General features: G+C 32.5%; 2 protein-coding genes and 1 long non-coding RNA gene across 4 annotated transcripts; 2 read left to right on the plus strand and 1 right to left on the minus strand.

Annotated features, from left to right (window-relative positions):
• The first annotated feature begins 5,420 nt into the window (after window positions 1–5,420).
• LOC114263149 (uncharacterized) lies at window positions 5,421–7,404 on the plus strand. The gene has a single exon (XM_028203642.2). It carries the CDS (start codon window positions 5,660–5,662, stop codon window positions 7,157–7,159), a length of 1,500 nt encoding a protein of 499 aa, XP_028059443.2. The 5' UTR covers window positions 5,421–5,659; the 3' UTR covers window positions 7,160–7,404.
• Window positions 7,405–7,819: 415 nt separating this feature from the next.
• Window positions 7,820–11,842, minus strand: LOC145789288 (nudix hydrolase 26, chloroplastic-like). 2 transcript variants are annotated; one of them, XM_082923104.1, is made up of 7 exons: window positions 11,333–11,842; window positions 11,205–11,255; window positions 9,714–9,806; window positions 9,411–9,505; window positions 9,065–9,139; window positions 8,234–8,348; window positions 7,820–8,135 (listed from the first exon to the last, which is right to left on the minus strand). In XM_082923104.1, the coding sequence occupies exons 1-7, from the start codon at window positions 11,396–11,398 to the stop codon at window positions 8,070–8,072; spliced, it is 561 nt and encodes a 186-aa protein (XP_082779230.1). In that variant the 5' UTR covers window positions 11,399–11,842; the 3' UTR covers window positions 7,820–8,069. The 2 variants fall into 2 exon arrangements, with proteins under 2 accessions (XP_082779230.1, XP_082779232.1); XM_082923106.1 differs by lacking the exon at window positions 9,065–9,139.
• A 4,473-nt stretch (window positions 11,843–16,315) lies between these two features.
• On the plus strand, window positions 16,316–17,552 carry LOC145823624 (uncharacterized). The gene is made up of 3 exons (XR_014365868.1): window positions 16,316–16,454; window positions 16,804–16,890; window positions 17,380–17,552. It is a non-coding gene; the product is annotated as an uncharacterized LOC145823624 (long non-coding RNA).
• The last annotated feature ends 359 nt before the right edge of the window (window positions 17,553–17,911 follow it).

The following is a 17,911-nucleotide window of genomic DNA, read 5'->3' on the forward strand; positions in this document are numbered from 1 at the left end:
CTCATTATTTTTTTTTTGAGGGGGGAGGGGGGGTTTCGAATGTGTTACATTTTCCAAACGTGGCTAATAAAGCCCTTAGTTTATTTTCCAAACATGGCTAATATAGAACAAATAAAAAAGCCCATAGTGTACTTTTTCCAAACGTGACCCTTCCAAATGTGGTTGGTGTATTTTCCAAACGTGGCTAATACAGAACAAATAAAAAAGGTCTTAGTGTACTTTTTCCTAACGTGAAACGTGGCTAGTGTATTTTCCAAATGTGGCTTATACAGAACAAATAAAAAAGCACTTAGTGTACTTTTTCCAAACGTGACCCTTAGTTTATTTTCCAAATGTGGCTAATATATAACAAATAAAAAAAACCTTTAGTGTACTTTTTTCAAACGTGGCTAAGACAGTAAACCACATAGGCAAATGTGTCAATTCCCATTCAATGAGACTTCTGTGCTCATTAAAATAAAGTTGAGATTAATCGATGGCTATTATTGAGTATTAAAGGCTATGATCGTTTGTGTTAGGGCTGTGACCCTCTTTTTCATCTCCTCCATTCTTTTTTCTTCTTTTTCTCTACAGTGTTCTAAACCAAACCAAATATAACCGCATCCATTTACTTTGAAGAACCATAGAGAATTATCTTCAATAACAAAGGTTAAAATATAAATCTTCAATAACTAGAACCTGGGATTCTAACAGAGCACATAACTTTGTAATTAAAACAAATGTAGAATCTAAAATCTAGTTTCAAACACAAGCATCCCCATGTCTAAAATTGTTGAATGAATGTACCAAAAAGTGTACTGAGAATCACATACAAACCCTAATTTTGATCAATAATTCTAAATACACACAGAGTCGATATCGAGAAACTGAACAAAATTCTAGTCAAAAGAATAGCGACCCAATTCAAACAACAACAAGTTATACATACATATATATATATATATATATATAGAGAGAGAGAGAGAGAAGTGACCCTATTGGAGGCGTCATGAATGGAAGGAGAGGCTTGTTTGTCTTTCTTAACGCCGAAGACTCTCTTCATATTTGTTGATTCGAAATTGGGGTTTTGAGTTTTGAGATCTGGACGATTAATCAGAGCAATGCCAAGCGAAGAAGAGTAGTATGTATGTAGGGTTTACAGATATGACCGTTATGGGAAGGCGGTCCTCACTCAGGGAAGGGAAGACACCTCCTATTTTTTTTTTTCTTTTCTTTTTCTTTTTTTTTTACAAATTAAAAAAATTATTAATTATTGATGGGAAATATCAACAGTTAAATTTTAAAAACAAATAATTACAAATTAATAAAAAAAATTATAAATATTAATAATTAAATTACAGTGAGATCTCTTAAGATTTCTATTTAATATAAATCCATTCACATTTGAAAAATTACATTATTTTTCCTGAGATTTGTAATCTCATTACAAATTACCCTATGAATTACTAATGTCATACCTTAAAATTTTCTAAATAACCATCTTATGTTTTTTTCCCTATTATTTCTTCTTCTTATAATCATGACTACATTTTATAATTTTCCATCATTCATTTATACTTGAACATATTGAGTGATGATATATAAATATAAATTTTATATAGAATTTTCAAGCACAATGATATAATTTAATAGTGACATTTTACTTTAAACAAAGAAAAATGCTAGATGTCCTAAAAGTTCTACCAAATTTTCTATCAAATGTCTCACATGGGTGTGGAACTCACACCATGTGGGTCTCACACCCATGTGAAACATTTAATTAAAAAAAATGGGTGATTCTACTTACACCACTATTTTACCTCTTCACACCCTTCATATGAGTTTTTTTTTCCCCTTAATTTTATCCATGTGTGAAATTACCTTTGAGGACAAAACACTAAATTAAATATATTTTGTTATCTCCTTCCCCCCTTGGTCTTCAATTCCTACTCCTCTTTTTCCTTTCTTATTTTTTCTTTTCTCTTACTCATCGCTTTTCAAAAAGTAAGAATCATAGTATTTTGATCAGTAAAGAAAGTAATGGATGAAGAAACAGGAGTGAAGAACCATAAAAAAAAGTAAAATTGTGAGTTTTTTTATTTATTTGGTAGGTTTTTGTTTCGTTTTTCTGGACTGGTGTTCGACTTTTATTCAATGGTTCGAAATCGAACAAAATAAAATAGTTCGGCATCATATTGTCGAACAAAAAATATAAGTTTGGTAACCAATTACCGAATAAAAGATACATTTCAGGTAATCCCAAACTGAATTTTTTAAAATTTGTTCAGCTTCTCATTATCATGTATTTTTAGTTTCATTTTTTTACCTGGAAGGATTATACTTATACTCATTGCAACAATGTAGATACTGCAATATTAGTAGACTCTAATCATGAATTCATTACAGACGAGATTTGTTAAGTTTTTTTTATGAATACGATTTTTTCTTATTTTTAATTTGTATTGAGATTTATTAATAATTTGATGTATAAATGTATTTATTATCTTTAGTTTTATAGTAGTTGTGAAGCATTAATTAAATGGACTTCTAACGTGGAGAAGAAGATTGGATTTGTCATTGTCATAAAGATATCAGATGCAGGAGGTAATAACAGAAAATCAAGACTTACACTTGCTTGTAAAAGAAGTGGTTACTATAGAGATAACAGGAAGATCAAGGCGGAACGATTGAGGTTGACAGATTCTAAAAATTGTGAATGTCTGTTTCTATTAAGGGGGAAAAAAATTACCAAGAAGAATTTTGATAATATGTTTGATTGATGGATGCAAACAATGACAGATTTTATGAATACTTTATGAATATTTGTACATTTTATGTTTTTATGAATAATTTTATGGATACTTTTTATGTATGATTTTATGGATGCATGTTTGATTTATGAATTTTTTTATGAATGCTTCAAGGAAAAAGAAATTTTTTTAAATGTATAGCGATAGGGGCATAGACAACTCTATTGTAGTTTGGCAACATAACATTAGAATAATCTCATTTGTATAACAATATATCAGTGAACATGTACTTCACAAGTGGCCCAAATTAATTTCTTGTTATCATCTAATTGGACGGCAACATAATGCTAGGGAAAAAAATATTGTCCGGTAACATGACAGTAGAGTAATACAAATTAATTAGCGTTGTATTACTGAACAGGCCCACCACAATTAAAAAATCATTATTTGGAAGAAAGTATCTTTGTAAATGTATAGCAACAAAATGCTAGAGAGATCTATTTTTTCCGGCAGTATAACACCGGAATAATGTAAATTGTTTAGCACCGTATTACTAAAATTAGTGGTGTAAAGAGATGAAATAATTAATTTAGAGTTAGTTTTGGTAATGTATTGGGGGTGTAATGAGAATTACATTTTTTTTAGTGGTATAATGAGATGGACAGTATAACGATATTAAATAGTGGTGTAAGTAAAATCACCCTAAAAAAATTGATAAAATGCTTGGGGTCTCTAACAATACTCTAAAACAAAACACCCATAAATATAATTTATATTTAAAACAATATCACTATTATAATATTTTTATGATATTTTTTATATAAATTTTTATATATAAATATAGTTTTTTACTTTTATTTCTACCATTATATCTAGATTAGATTAATTTAATCTACATATATTTAAAAAGTATAAAATTTGTACAAAAAAATTTTAAAAAAAATTATTGAATACAACAAAATAAGATAATATATTAATTTTTTTGTATTTTGTATTTTTTATTTTTTGTATTTGGTGAATTTAAAAAAATATAAAATATTATATTTCTTAAGTATATCCAGATTAGATGTATCTAAAAAAATATAAAAAATTACTTAAAATATTAAAACAAATTCAGTAAAAATTAAAAAATACAAAAAATAAAAAGACTCATTTTTTGTGTGAGTTAAACCAAAGTAGATGATTGTTATTTCCCTTGAAATAACATGAATAAAATATTTATATTATTTTATTATTTTATATGTATAAAAGTTAAGGAACAAATATGTTATTTTAATCTGATAAGGAATAAATGTAATTTTTTAAATATGAGAGGAGATCTATATTAAACAAAAACTTTAAGGGGGTGTCCATATAATTTATGTTAATAATTAATATTATAATTTTTTTATGAATATAAAAAAAAATTAAAATTTCACGGGAGTGTAATTATCTCATTATTAATTAAGTCTATCGCCGAAGACAATGCATTTTGACATGACAATAACCTTATGTTTTTTTGGAAATATATCATTATAATTTTTCATCTTTTTTTTTTGTTTTTGTTTATGCAACATTATGTCAAATAATTGCGCTATTTTGAATTTTCAAAAATAAAATAATGAAGTAAATTCAATGATAAATAACATTTTTTTTATAAACCAAATGAGTAAATTATATATTTCAATTCAAATTGTATTTTTAGTCTGTATTATTTCAATTTAAATAATCTAATCCTACACTTTACATCTAATTTCAGTGTGCTCATTCTACATTCACCACCGACCTCAAGTAATTGACACGCGTTGTAAAAATAAAAATAAAAACTACAAAAGTTTAGGGTTTTGTATAATTTATTTATAAAAAAAAAAGTATATTGTAAATATGCTTTTTGAAATTTATTTAAAATATGGATTATTTTGTGTGGTTTTTAAAATTATAAATACTTATTGTCAGAATTTTTTATTTAATAGAATTATTAAAAAAATAAAATTTTTAACTATTTTTCTATACAATAATAAAATTATGTCAATTATTAATTAAAATATATTCATGAGATCATTATAAAAAGTTGATTGGTTAATAAACGGAGTTATTTGTCATACAATTAGAAACTTTAAAAGGAAAGTATATAATTCCAAGAACTAAACTGGTATTATAAACAAATATCCGATATATATATATATAATTTACTTAAAAAATATATTTTTTAACAATTAAAATAATATGAATTTTTTATTTTATTCTTCTTTTAAATTTATTAATTATGATCATTAATATTTTTAAAAACAAGTCACAGAGTAATTTTGTAAATATACTAATATTTTAAAGTATAATAATTATATTAAAATATAAGTTTTTTAAATGGGACTAATATTTTGAGAGAGATGAAATAAAAATAAAGGGTGTGTTTGGTTTGGTTTTGAGAGATAAATTTTTAAAAAAAAATCTTGAAGAAAAAGTTTAAAATTTTTTTTGATTTGTTTAGTTATATATTTTGGAAATAGTTTTGGAGTATGGAAGTTTGAGAATATTTGATATTTTGTTATAGTTGAGTAAATGTGTGTAAGAAAAAAGTGATTGAGAAAGAGAGAGGAAAGAAAAAAAATGATTAATTGATGTGTAGAAGAAAAAAAGTGAATTTAAATTTTCTTTTTTTTTAAATTTTCAATCGAATAAAATTTTGAATTTTTTTTCAAAAACTATATTTTGAGTTAAACCAAACAAGACCGAAATATATTTCCTTAGCGCAGGTCAATGGTTTAGTTCCAAGGGTTTCTGCTTGTCCCTGTCCTCCAGCTACAAAGTCCCAGGTTTTGGTACTCTCTCCCTCTCTCATATTCTACTCTTTACTTACCAAATTGTTAGAATTTTCCTTCTTTTAGATGCTTGTTTATGGGTGATTTTCTCTTTCTGTATTGAATCTGTAATTTCTTTACTCCCCCATTCTTATGGATTCCCAAGAAAATCAAGAACCCCATCACTCACCACAACCCACTCAAACTCGCCCCTTGTTCTTCAAATTCAGTTGCTTCTATTTATTGTCAATACTAGTTCTACTTCGAGTAATCTTATTCAGTTTCACCTACACAGACTACTACAAAATTCAATTTCTGAATGCAACTCTCTCACCAGAGTCTTCCCATTTTCATAAGCTTCTAGGGTTTCTTCACTCAAACCCGACAACCAAACAAAACCCACAACCAAACCCTATTTCCAAACCCCCTTATTGTGTGCTATGGATGGCCCCTTTTCTTTCAGGTGGTGGGTATAGCTCAGAAGCTTGGTCTTATATCTTAGCTTTACATGAAAACAAGAAAAGCCCTAGCTTTAGAATGAGTATTCATCAACATGGTGATCTTGAAATTCTTGAGTTTTGGGAGGGTTTGCCTCAGGAGATGAAAAAATTGGCTCTTGAGCTTTACCCAACAGAATGTGAAATGGATGATAATACCATTGTGATATGTCATAGTGAGCCTGGTGCTTGGTACCCTCCTCTGTTTCAGACACTCCCATGCCCACCAACTGGTTATGAAAATTACAGATTCATAATTGGTAGGACTATGTTTGAGACTGATAGGTTGAATCCTGAGCACGTAAGGCGGTGTAATCAAATGGATTCTGTTTGGGTTCCTACTGAATTCCATGTGTCTACATTCATACAAAGTGGGGTTGATTCGTCGAAGGTTGTGAAAATTGTTCAACCTGTTGATGTGAATTTCTTTGATCCTGTCAAGTATAAACCATTAGACCTTGCCTCTATAGGGACTCTAGCTTTGGGCTCAACTCCATTGAATTCAAATCCCGATAACAAGTTCGTTTTCTTGAGCATTTTCAAGTGGGAATATAGGAAGGGTTGGGATGTGTTGTTGCAGGCATACTTAAAAGAATTCTCTAACGTCGATGGGGTTGCTTTGTATTTGTTAACAAATCCATATCACTCTGATAGAGATTTTTGCAACAAGATTGTGGAGTTTGTTGAGGGTTCTGCTTTAGTAAAACCGGTTGATGGGTGGGCTCCTATTTACGTGATCGATGCCCACATACCTCACGTTGATCTCCCAAGACTATACAACGCAGCTGATGCATTTGTTCTTCCATCAAGAGGGGAAGGATGGGGCCGGCCTATTGTGGAGGCCATGGCAATGTCGTTGCCAGTGATCACAACGAATTGGTCTGGTCCCACTGAGTACATAACGGAGGAAAATAGCTATCCCTTGTCGGTGGATGTTCTGAGTGAAGTATCTGAAGGACCGTTCAGAGGGCATAAATGGGCTGAGCCTTCTGTTGATAAGCTTCAAGTTCTGATAAGGCATGTGATGAGTGATCGTGAAGAAGCTAAGGCTAGAGGAAGGAGAGCGAGGGAAGACATGATCAGTAGATTCTCTCCTGAGATTGTTGCTGAGATTGTTACTGATCGTATACATCATATACTTAACAAAACGGCTTGAGATATTGACTTGAATTATGTCCATTACTGGGATTTTATGGCCAATATCGCTCGTGTTGCTCGAACTTGATTTGTTCAGTGATTGAACTTCTATCTTGTTAATAGCTTTCTTGCAACTTCATGGAAGATTGTAAAGGAAAGATGCTAATGGGATTTTGGAAATGCATGGATGTTTTGTTCATATGTATTTTAAATTGTAGAACAACTAATGTTTTGAAGAAGCAATGCAAGTTGAAATTTGTGGGATATTTTGCAGAAATTAAGATTGAGATTTTAAATATTTGAGTCAAGATCAAAATTATCAAAATCTTTTTGTGGAAAGAACTCATCATGATTTGCATTAGGTTGTGATCTTGAAGCAGACTGGATTTCATCCTCTCGAGGGACTGATGATGGTATCCAAAGCTGCTTTTGAATATCGTACTCGAAAAACATGGTAAATTGGATCACAATATGCGGTATGTAAAGATCAATTTTATTGGTAAGTAGATTTTTTTTTTTTTTTTTTATTGTTTTCAAATTTCAATGTAGAGTAGGATAACATTCTGCAGTAAAATTTGATTACAATGGTAAATAACATTCAATTTCAGTAATCAGTAGCACTGCAAAAATCACCTCTTGTTTTGAGAAAAGCATCAGTTTTTTTATCTAATCTTACACATTATCAATCAATGGCTGAATTTTCATTTATCTGAATCTAATGGAAGGTCGATTTGGTTATAGCACCTAAAATCTTTTTGTCGGAACCACATCAAAACTACCATTACTGCGGAAACATCTTTAAAAAAAGAAAAAGACAAAGAAAAAAAATTGCTTAATTGGTTGGGGTGAAGACTTTGAGTACACCAATCGCCCAACTGTATACCCATGCCATGCCTTTTTTCAAGTTATCTCAATCGGAACAAATCATTTTATTGACGATGCGGGGAAAAAGCTGTCAAAACTTCTCTGTAAACAGGCTTCTTGAAGTCCACTGCCTGCACAGAAAAATGCAGAAAATATGTAAAATAATGAAATGGCAAGACAACCAGTTTCAAACCATTATAGCAAAATGAGGTTAAGGAATTGCACCCACATGGTCAACTACTTGTTCCGGTGACATCCACGACCACGCTCCAAACTCCGCCTTCTCAGTCCCATCACCCAAAAGGTTGATTTCGTCATCCTTTCCAGTGAATTTAAATAGGAACCTGCATTTATACACTGATTTTTAATGAAATATAGTGATTACAGATGGCATGATGAATTAGAACATCCAAAGCTTGAATCATATGCGCACGTGTGAGTTAAAGACACAATGTATACGGGAATGTAAAAGTGTAGCCTAACATAATAGGTGCATTCTTGCTCTAGACCGTTATGTAGATGATCAGAGATTGAGACTTATCCCATTCTAGCAATCCAATCAGGCATTCATTACAATTGTCTTTAGAAGAAATGCAAGCAAGTTCATGAATCAAGTAACTACCCAAACGAGTTGAAAGTTACTAAAAGAGTCTAAATGAAATCTGTCAGGGTTCAATCCAACTTCAGCAGAAATAAGAGCCCTGGGTCGTAATTTCATTAGTTTAGTTTCTAGATAGGCAATGTAAAAATCACCCCGGCAGTAAGTTGGAATAAAATAGTTTTGACGAATTGACTGGAGGAATAAAATGGAAAAACTAATTTAGTTGATATAGCCTTGTTCACCTAGGGCCTTGACACAAACCAGGCAAGAAGTAGACCCATGCATCATTGAAGGGCAAGTCACAAGTTGAATACTTGGGAGCATTAGTCACCCATGGACTGTTCTAAATGTATGAAGTAACCATGTCAAGCACTTAAAAAGTGGCTGAGGGTAAGGGATGTGTCCGCTATATTTAGTTGGAAATTCATCAAACAAGTATATTTAGTAATTTGAGCTCACCATAAAATTATAAATAAAGCTCCTACATTATGCACGAAATTCTCTAGTGCACCTCGCGAACACCACCATTTTATCCTAGAAAATAAAAAAGTATATTAAAATATTTGAATACTTTGCTGTGTCGCCATGGCCTTGGATGTGCGAATTAGATAAATCAGACACTTAGAGACATACCTGCTGAGCCGCATCACCCATCATGCATACTTGAGTCCATATAACATAGGTCAATGTTAATTATGAATTAATTTGATCTGCACTTGATTATCCTAAATTTTGTTCATTTCCCCTGCCAAAAGAAACCTACAATGCAGCTTTACACCTATTTCAAATGTATAAAGATGGCCACCACTTTTGTGCTTGACCCTTCCAGTCTGAGCCCCATTGTCGGTTAAGTTTTTCCCGGACTTTTGGTGGGAAATCATATGTCAACCAATATGGTACCTGCATCAAGGATCAAAATTTTGTTTCGGTATATTGTTTTAATTAGCTTGGAAAAGAAACATTTTCAAATCATAAGAGAAATGACAAAAGAATTCGAAATATGAAAATGTCTACAAATGCAAGAAGAGTCAAATCTCAAGTCCAAAAGACTAACAAACCAACGCCAAAAAAGTTATAATGCTTAAGGAGTCAAATCTCAAGTCCAAACCTCTGCAAGAACTTCAGCTGAAGTAATTCCTATTTCTTCTCTTAATTCCCTGATAGCTGCATCTCTTGGATCTTCATTTTCATCAATACCACCCTGTTCACCACACAATATTTTTCCATCTCATATGCATGGAAACCAAGCTTTCCAAGTAAGGAATACTCGTATAAGATTATAAGAAATCAGAACACAATTGCACTCTATTAGATGCATTGAAGTTTTAACAATTTATGCAAGTTTTGACATCACAACTACAACTCTGGACTACACACTAATTGTCCATTAAACATATCATAATGCTTTTCAGCTGTTCAAGCTTTAAAATATTGACACACACATACCGAGAGAGAGAGAGACTAGCCTCCATAAATAATCACAACTTTGGGAATTCAAGAATGTTAGCTATGGTGCACTCTAATCTATCACAATCTGCCACTAAAGTATGGAGGGAGGGGGTAACGATAACAATCTAAACTGTTCAAAAACAACCAACCAAGAAAGTTCCAAAACCCACGATAATTACGAAAGAAATGAACGGAGAAGAAAAATAAAATAAAAACAATCTAGTCAATCTAAATTGTTATAAAAATGGCCCACTAGCATTACTAAGTTCCAAAACCCAAAAGAGTTGTTGCAACTGTTTCCAATTCTGAAACCAACATAAAATACACTCACCTAGAGTTCAGATAAAAAAATTAAAAAATAAAAACTGATTATTTAGTAGATTAGAACACGAATATGGAATGCAAAAATCAAACCACAGACCTATTGTAAAATCTAGTGCAACCTAATTTTTAGAACTCCCGAATTCTATGTTTAATGCTATAAGCAATACATATATCTATACTATTATAAAAAGTGTACAACCAATTTGGTATGAACACCTTTATCATGTTTTTTTCTCATTCTTAAATTGTCCCTAGGTAACTGTGGATTTCAAATTTTATAACTTTTTTAAGTTTTTAAAAGCACACCTGCACACCTTGTTGTACATATATATATTTGATGATGAGAAAATCCTTAAGCCAAGGCTAGCCCTTTGGCCACCAAGTCTTTCCTAAAGGGAGGTTTGGATTCCACTCTTAGGAGGGGAACGATGCAAGTTCAACACCCACCACGTGCTAATTTAACAACTAATCACTGAATTTCACCAATCAAAACAATAAAAAAGAAAGAAACCCATTAAGCCAAGGCCACTTTGGACCCAAGATAAACCCGGATACTTACAAATACCCACAAGCCACAAGTATCAGGTAAGCACACAGCCCAGACCATGAAACTTTCTCACAAATTTTTCTTTCCAAAATTGCACATTTTTTAAAACCCAAAAAAAAAAAAAAAAAAAAAAAAAAAAAAAAAAAAGAAAGAAAAAACCTTTTAAGATCAAACTGCTTCAACCATATATATGGCTGTTTATACACAAAATTCCAATGTAAAAATCGAAAAAGAAAACCAGACCCTGATCATCAATTAGCATTTTCAATTCAGGGTTACCTGTGGCATTTGCCAGGAGTCATGTATATCGAGCCTCGAAGCAGCAAAAATCTTCACAACACAAACACAAGCATTTAGAGAAAGAATGAGAAACTAATTCTGGAGAGAGAATAGCACGAATTTGTGACCTTTTTGGAAGGATTGATGATACAAATGCCGACGTTTCTTCTGTAACCTTCGGGAGGGGCTTCCATGGATGAGGATGACGAGAAATACGAAGCAGTTGAGCGATTACAAAGATGATTGAGACGGAGGAGTGGTAGGGTCGTGAATATGTTGGATTTGAGAGGGTAATTTGGGGATGAGATAGAGTAGGGTTAGAGAGGACCTGCAATGGAGGACGAGAGACTGGGAAATTAAAGAGGATGATGAATCTACATAAAGCCATAAAAAATCTAGTTGCACATAGATCGAGCATATATCTGAACATAAAAATTTATGTATCCGGATGATCAGTCAGACGATTGATTAGTTCCAACGGTTATGAGATCTTTCAATCGTTGGACCAGTCGTCTAGTTGAACAGTTTCTTTGCATAGTATTACTATCAACTTAAATTTTAGTCAGATGATTGTTCAGTTCCAACTATTATGATATCTGTCAATCGTTCGACCAATCATCCAATTAAACAGTTTTTGTATTTAGTTCTCTGTATAGTATTGCTATTAAGTTAAATTTTACTTTCTTTTTTTTCTTTTTCTTTTTTTGAAAGTTTTTATTATTGAACAATAACCACTTAATTTTACTTGCGCCACCAAAATTTGCTAATCAATGAGTTTAACTTCGCACAAAATTTCTTCAGGAAAATAAAGTAAGGCATCGCATAAGCTAGAATGGCTTGTACTACAGTTTTTATCAATATTTCTTGCCCCGCATGTGACAACAATTTCAACTTCCAACCTTGTAACTTGGCTAGCACTTGCTCAATGATGAAATCATATGCCTCTGCTTTTAACCTCCCCCAAAAGGGTGGAAGACCCCAGATATTTCGCATCATCAGGAGTTTCTCTAAATCCAAAAATAGAACAAATGCTTCCTCAGAGTAAGAGAGGGACATTGGGAGAGAATTGCATACGAGACTTGTTGAAATTTACCATTTGACTAGATGCCAAGCAACAAGAACTCAACAAGACGACTCTACTAACAGCAAATGAGACAAAGTAAGACAATGCCTGGTAATTTTGAGGCCCAAAATATGTCTTTCATGAAGGCTTTGATTGACCAAATTTGACATAAAATTCGCAACTAAGATAAAGAGGTACGGAGAAAGAGGATCTCCCTGACGCAGCCCTTTAGATGGTTTAAAAGTACCCCTTTTTTCGCCATTGACAAAGATTGAGAAATTGATAGTGGTGACACATTTCGAAACCCATGGAATCCATTTCGGATAGAAGCCCATTCTACGCATTAGCTCAAATAAAAAGTCTCGCTCAACACAGTCATAGGCTTTATTAAAATCCAGCTTAATAGCCATGAAACCATCTCTTCTTTTTTTTTCTTTTGTTTTAGGAAATGAAAGGCCTCATGTGCAACAATAGAATTATCCTGAATCATTCTCTCAGGAACGAAGGCAGATTGGTTGGGAGAAATTAAGGGTTTCAAAATTTGTTTCAACTGATTATCAAGAAGCTTTGTGAAAATCTTAACCGTGAAGTTACACAAGCTAATGGGCCTAAATTGAAAGAGCTTAATATGATGACTCATTTTAGGAATTAGCATTAGATTTATGTGATTTAGTTATTTGAGAATGTAGCCACCAATGAAGAAACTACGCACCACCTTGCACACTTGGAGGCCAACCTCAACCCAATACTTCTGGTATAAACACCCTGGAAATCTAACGCATTAGTAGAAAAATAATTTTTTACGTCTATTTTTTTGCGACTGATTATTTGACCGTCACAAAAAATATTATTTGCAACAGCAAATCAGCCAAAGCAAAAACTTGTGAACCCACTCAGCCTAAGCAAAAACTTGCAAGCCCATTATTGGGAACCCACTCAGCCCAATTTATATTTTCCTTTTTTCTTAAACTCTCATTTCCCCCAAATTTGATTGTGTAAAATTTGCTCATTTTCCCCAAATCTAATTTCGCTCGATCGTGTCTGAGTAACCAGGTTCATTATTAGATCAAGAGCCCTCTCTCGATTTCGCTCTATAGATCACCATGGTCATCTAAATAAGAGATCTCCAATGGTATGTCTCTCTCTCTCTCTCTCTCTCTCTCTCTCTCTCTCTCTCTCTCCCTCTCTCATCTCAGTGAGTCTCTTCGAATCATTCATTCGTATTTTAACTTATTCATCTCTCTACTTCGATCACTTGAACTCACTGTAATTTGTATTCAACTTCTTCATCTAAACTCACTGTAATTCGATCACTTTTTAGTCAATCAATTGATTTTTCCACTAGGTAATCTGATTCTGGAAACAAGCTTTGGTTTGAATCAATCCTTCCTCATCTGTTATTAATTTGAAACAAATGAATCAAGAAATGAATATCAAAGAGCATTCACATTATCTTTGGTTTGTTATATCTCAGAGAGGATGACGCTATTAATCAAGAAATTATTCAGCTGAAGAAGGGAATTCACCAACAAGTTAGCGTGTAACACTTGCATCAAAGAATATCTCCGTTTTCTCAACTATATTTTACAGTATTTTTCAAGCAAAGTTCGTTAGTCTAAACAAAATTGTTGCAACCTTGGTTGAACATTTTTCTCCTTATATATCTATCTGTCTCACTTGTAGCATTAACATGCTCTGTTCTTAATATATTTTACAATATGCTCCTTAGACTATAAGATCTGTAGAGGACTTCTAGTGCCACATAATATGCACTTCCAACAATATCATTATCTGCATAAACAGTCATAAAAAAAGAAACGTCTTATGAATTCAATGCTAAACTTTGCTGATATTAACTATTCTTTATAGCATCATATATCACAACTTTTGTTTTTCAATGTTCGGTCTAATGAAAATATAACCATTGCATATCTATAACAAATATCTACCCAGTGACACAAGTCCATGGAAACACTTCTAATAAATAACATGGAAGTTTGCATAAAAAAAAAAAGAAGATGAGTTGATCTAAAACCCCATGTGGCATGAACCCATTTTAATGGATTAATTACCTTCTAAACTACAAAACCCCAAATGCAGCCTCAAAACTCCTATCCTTAGTGCTATTTAACAAACCAAGCTGTTTGTTAAAGGATCGGACTCAGCTTGTAAGAGGCTTGCTTGGGCCTTTTCACTCGATCAAATGAGCCAAGCTTGACCTAAATTCTACTGATTTTATAATTGAGATAAACTGTTACTATCCTAATCCTAGTCCAATTGGGCACACATACAAAACATGCATTTTATTAAGAATTAGGCTTAGGAATAGTTCATAAACAAGCTAGATAGGCTTAGGAACAGTTCATAGGCAAGCCAGATAATTGTAAAAGACACCCATTTAATTGAATTGCTAGCTCATTTAATCACATAAACTGGCTAAACAAGGCAACCGTGACACGAGAAATATAAAACTCAACTTGATTAGGAACTTGATTAGGCCAGTGAATGTTAGGCAGAATAACTTTATTATAAAGCAGTACTGGATGGAAATAAAACACTGACACTACATAAATCCCCCATTTTCCCTTAAATCCATTTAATTTCAAATACATACCTAAATAATTTACAACATCTTATATTAGTATTATTATATTATACAATATGCAATATATAAAAATCATTAAGAAGTGTCCAAGTACCCGTGCTTGTACCCAATTTTTGTATATATGTTCTAAGACTTAGGGTTTAAGGAGGCCAAACAATTGGACAAGCACCTGCACGCGAAACTCATACCCGAGTCTATGTAACCAATATGTAATGAGGTTAAAATTACATTAGTGTAGGAGTGATAACTGAGAATTCTTAACAATATCTATTAAGATAATGAACAAACTTAGGATGAACTGTGTCTATTACCTAGTCTAATGAAATTAGAAAGGCCAAAATCAATAAGCTTCATATTAGCATCTTCGTTTCTAGAGGAGAAAAGGAAATTATGTAATGCAAGCAATTAGAAAGGCATTAATTACATAAAAATATATCGACAATGGGGAATGTTTACTAAATGCAACAGAAAATAAGTTTTTTTACTTGGAAAGCTATAAATAAATAAATAAAATTATGTGTCCTAATAATGCAAAATACAAAGATGTCAAGTTCAAGAAACAATAACCTCGGGCTTTAAGTTATGATGCACAACACCTTGAAGATGGAAAAATGCAACAACACTTAAAATTTGCCCAATAATGAGTTTTGCATCCTCTACTGTGTATCTACCACCTCTGTAGCTAAGGAAAAGTATATAATAAGTTCAAATCAGACCTACCAAGAATAAAATAATTATCAAAACAATGTTCCTTATTGCCTTGACAATATTCTGTTTAGTAATTCTCCACCTTCACACAATCTGATAACCAAACAAAAGCTTTGTCAGACCCCCAAAAAAATATCCAAGAATGAAGTAAAAAAATTGATGTGAAACTCTAAATAAAAACTTTTGAGCACTAGCTCATAGACAAACATCAACATAACTAAAGGTAGCAAGTAATTCCAATATTTTCAAGAAGAGTGAAACAGACATCTATCAATAATAAATCATTGATTATTAATGGAATACATGGAAGAAGAGAATAAAGAAAAGGAATATCCTAAAAGGTTTGAGGTAATACTCAATATTTGAACATCTTTCTTGCATCAGTCTTTTAAGCTTTTCATGATAAACTTCAAATTTAAAAATTGTTTGTTCAAATCTTCTTGAGATGAATACATTATTGTCATTGCGCAGGGAACTTGATAAAGTTGCGATGGATAGACTTGTGGAGTTGGCTTTCAAAAAGCTTTTGGTAATTATTTCATTTCTTTCCAATCTTCTATTTGCTCATTCTTGAAGTGATATTGTTTGGCAATAGACTTTATAGTGGATGGTTGCTACTACATATTTTAGTAGCAGGGGAAGCATAATGCAGAAATGATGTAAATGATCTCCTACAATTTGTTTTGTTAGAGTTTGTATGCAACTTTGTATGCGACTTTGTAGGACATCATAGAAAGATCATAAAAGCAAGACAAAGTCCAAGTATTGGGTTCCATTCAAGAATGATCCGAACATTGCTTCTAGATTACCTAGTAACATAATGCCAACCCAGTGGAGGAAACTTGTGCAATATTAGACGAGTAAAGAAGTACAGGTATAAGTATTCTTTGTAAAATTTTAATTAATGTTTTAATGATAGGTAACTAATGTTTGATAGTCTAACCAATGTCATAAGCGATTGCTAAGAAGAATTTTTCTAATCAGGGTTTTCGTGGGCCTCCACATACGACCGGAAGGACATCTTTCTCAGATATTCATTTTAATTTATTGATTTTGTGGTTGCACCTAAAGCATCATTTGAGACTGCATTTGGTGCTGCAGCTGCAGCCACACCTAGTGCATTTGGTGTGACACTTGTGGCTGCAGCTGGGCTGCATCTAGTGCTGCACTTGTGACTTATTATGTTGTGAAGACTTGAGCTCCTAACTTGAAAAAAATTGCAGATGACACATAAAAGAGAGTGGATAGATAAGATGAGTCTCTGGAAGAGGGCACACAACCTGAATGATCCCAATGTGGTGGCAATTGTGGTATGCCTATGGTTTAAAAGTTTTTACACATATTTTTCTTTTAACCAAACATTGTCCTTATATTTTCAAAATGTAAGAGGAATACAATGTGCATCTTTGGAAAGTTCCTAAGGAGCAACATACGATTGAGTATAGCGATAAAATTTACCATAAAATCATTGGGAATGATGGACATGGGTATTGCAAGACCTATGGGAGAGGAGTGCCCTGAAGTGCAGTGTATGCGCGAGGCAACGGCCCATCCCAATCATTAGCAGCCCCTTCATTCATTGATGAGATCACACAACGTGTGACACAAGACGTTGAGTCTAGGTTCACTACAACGACCAAGAACCTGACAGCACGTGTTTTGTTCTTAGAGTCATAGGGTGTAGCTGGGAGTACGAGCTTGAGAGATGTGCAATACTTACAAATTGATGAATTTTACGTTTTATCAATTTGTATATATATATATGGAAATTATTAACATATTATACTAATATATTGTAGGTGTTAGATGCATCTAGTGGGCAACAAGCTTCAAAAGAAAATGAATAGGTATGCCACTATTCGAATAAACATTAAGTAGTCCATAATCTAATTTGGAATTGGTTGTTGCTAATAACTTCAAACTTTGAACAGCAACTTTTGCATCTTTGAGAATATGATGGTGCTCTAGGACTTTTCTCAAATTGCATGATATGAGAGATCATGTAAATAAATCTGAGGTTATCGATTCTTTTTTTTTTTTTTTCAAACAATGAGCGTCTTGATTCTATTCTTGATGTTGTGAGGAAGGAGGCTAAGAATTGTGATTTCATGTAAGGTATTTTTAAGTTCTCACATGGTTTTTTTTTTTTTAGTGCTAAATTTACCTTCCCATTATTTCTAAGATGATTTTGGCTTCTAAAACTGATGCCTTTAATTTATCACTTATTGCTTGAAAATTTATTTGTTAGCGTGGTAGTAATTATTGTTGGAAATTTAGTTTTATAAGGCTTATTTTGGGCTAACTTTGAGCTCAAAATTGAGTGGGCCCCAA

The sequence above is a fragment of the Camellia sinensis genome, chromosome 1 (genome assembly GCF_055761805.1).
Source record: "Camellia sinensis isolate YWXY chromosome 1, ASM5576180v1, whole genome shotgun sequence".
Taxonomy (NCBI): Eukaryota; Viridiplantae; Streptophyta; class Magnoliopsida; order Ericales; family Theaceae; genus Camellia; species Camellia sinensis.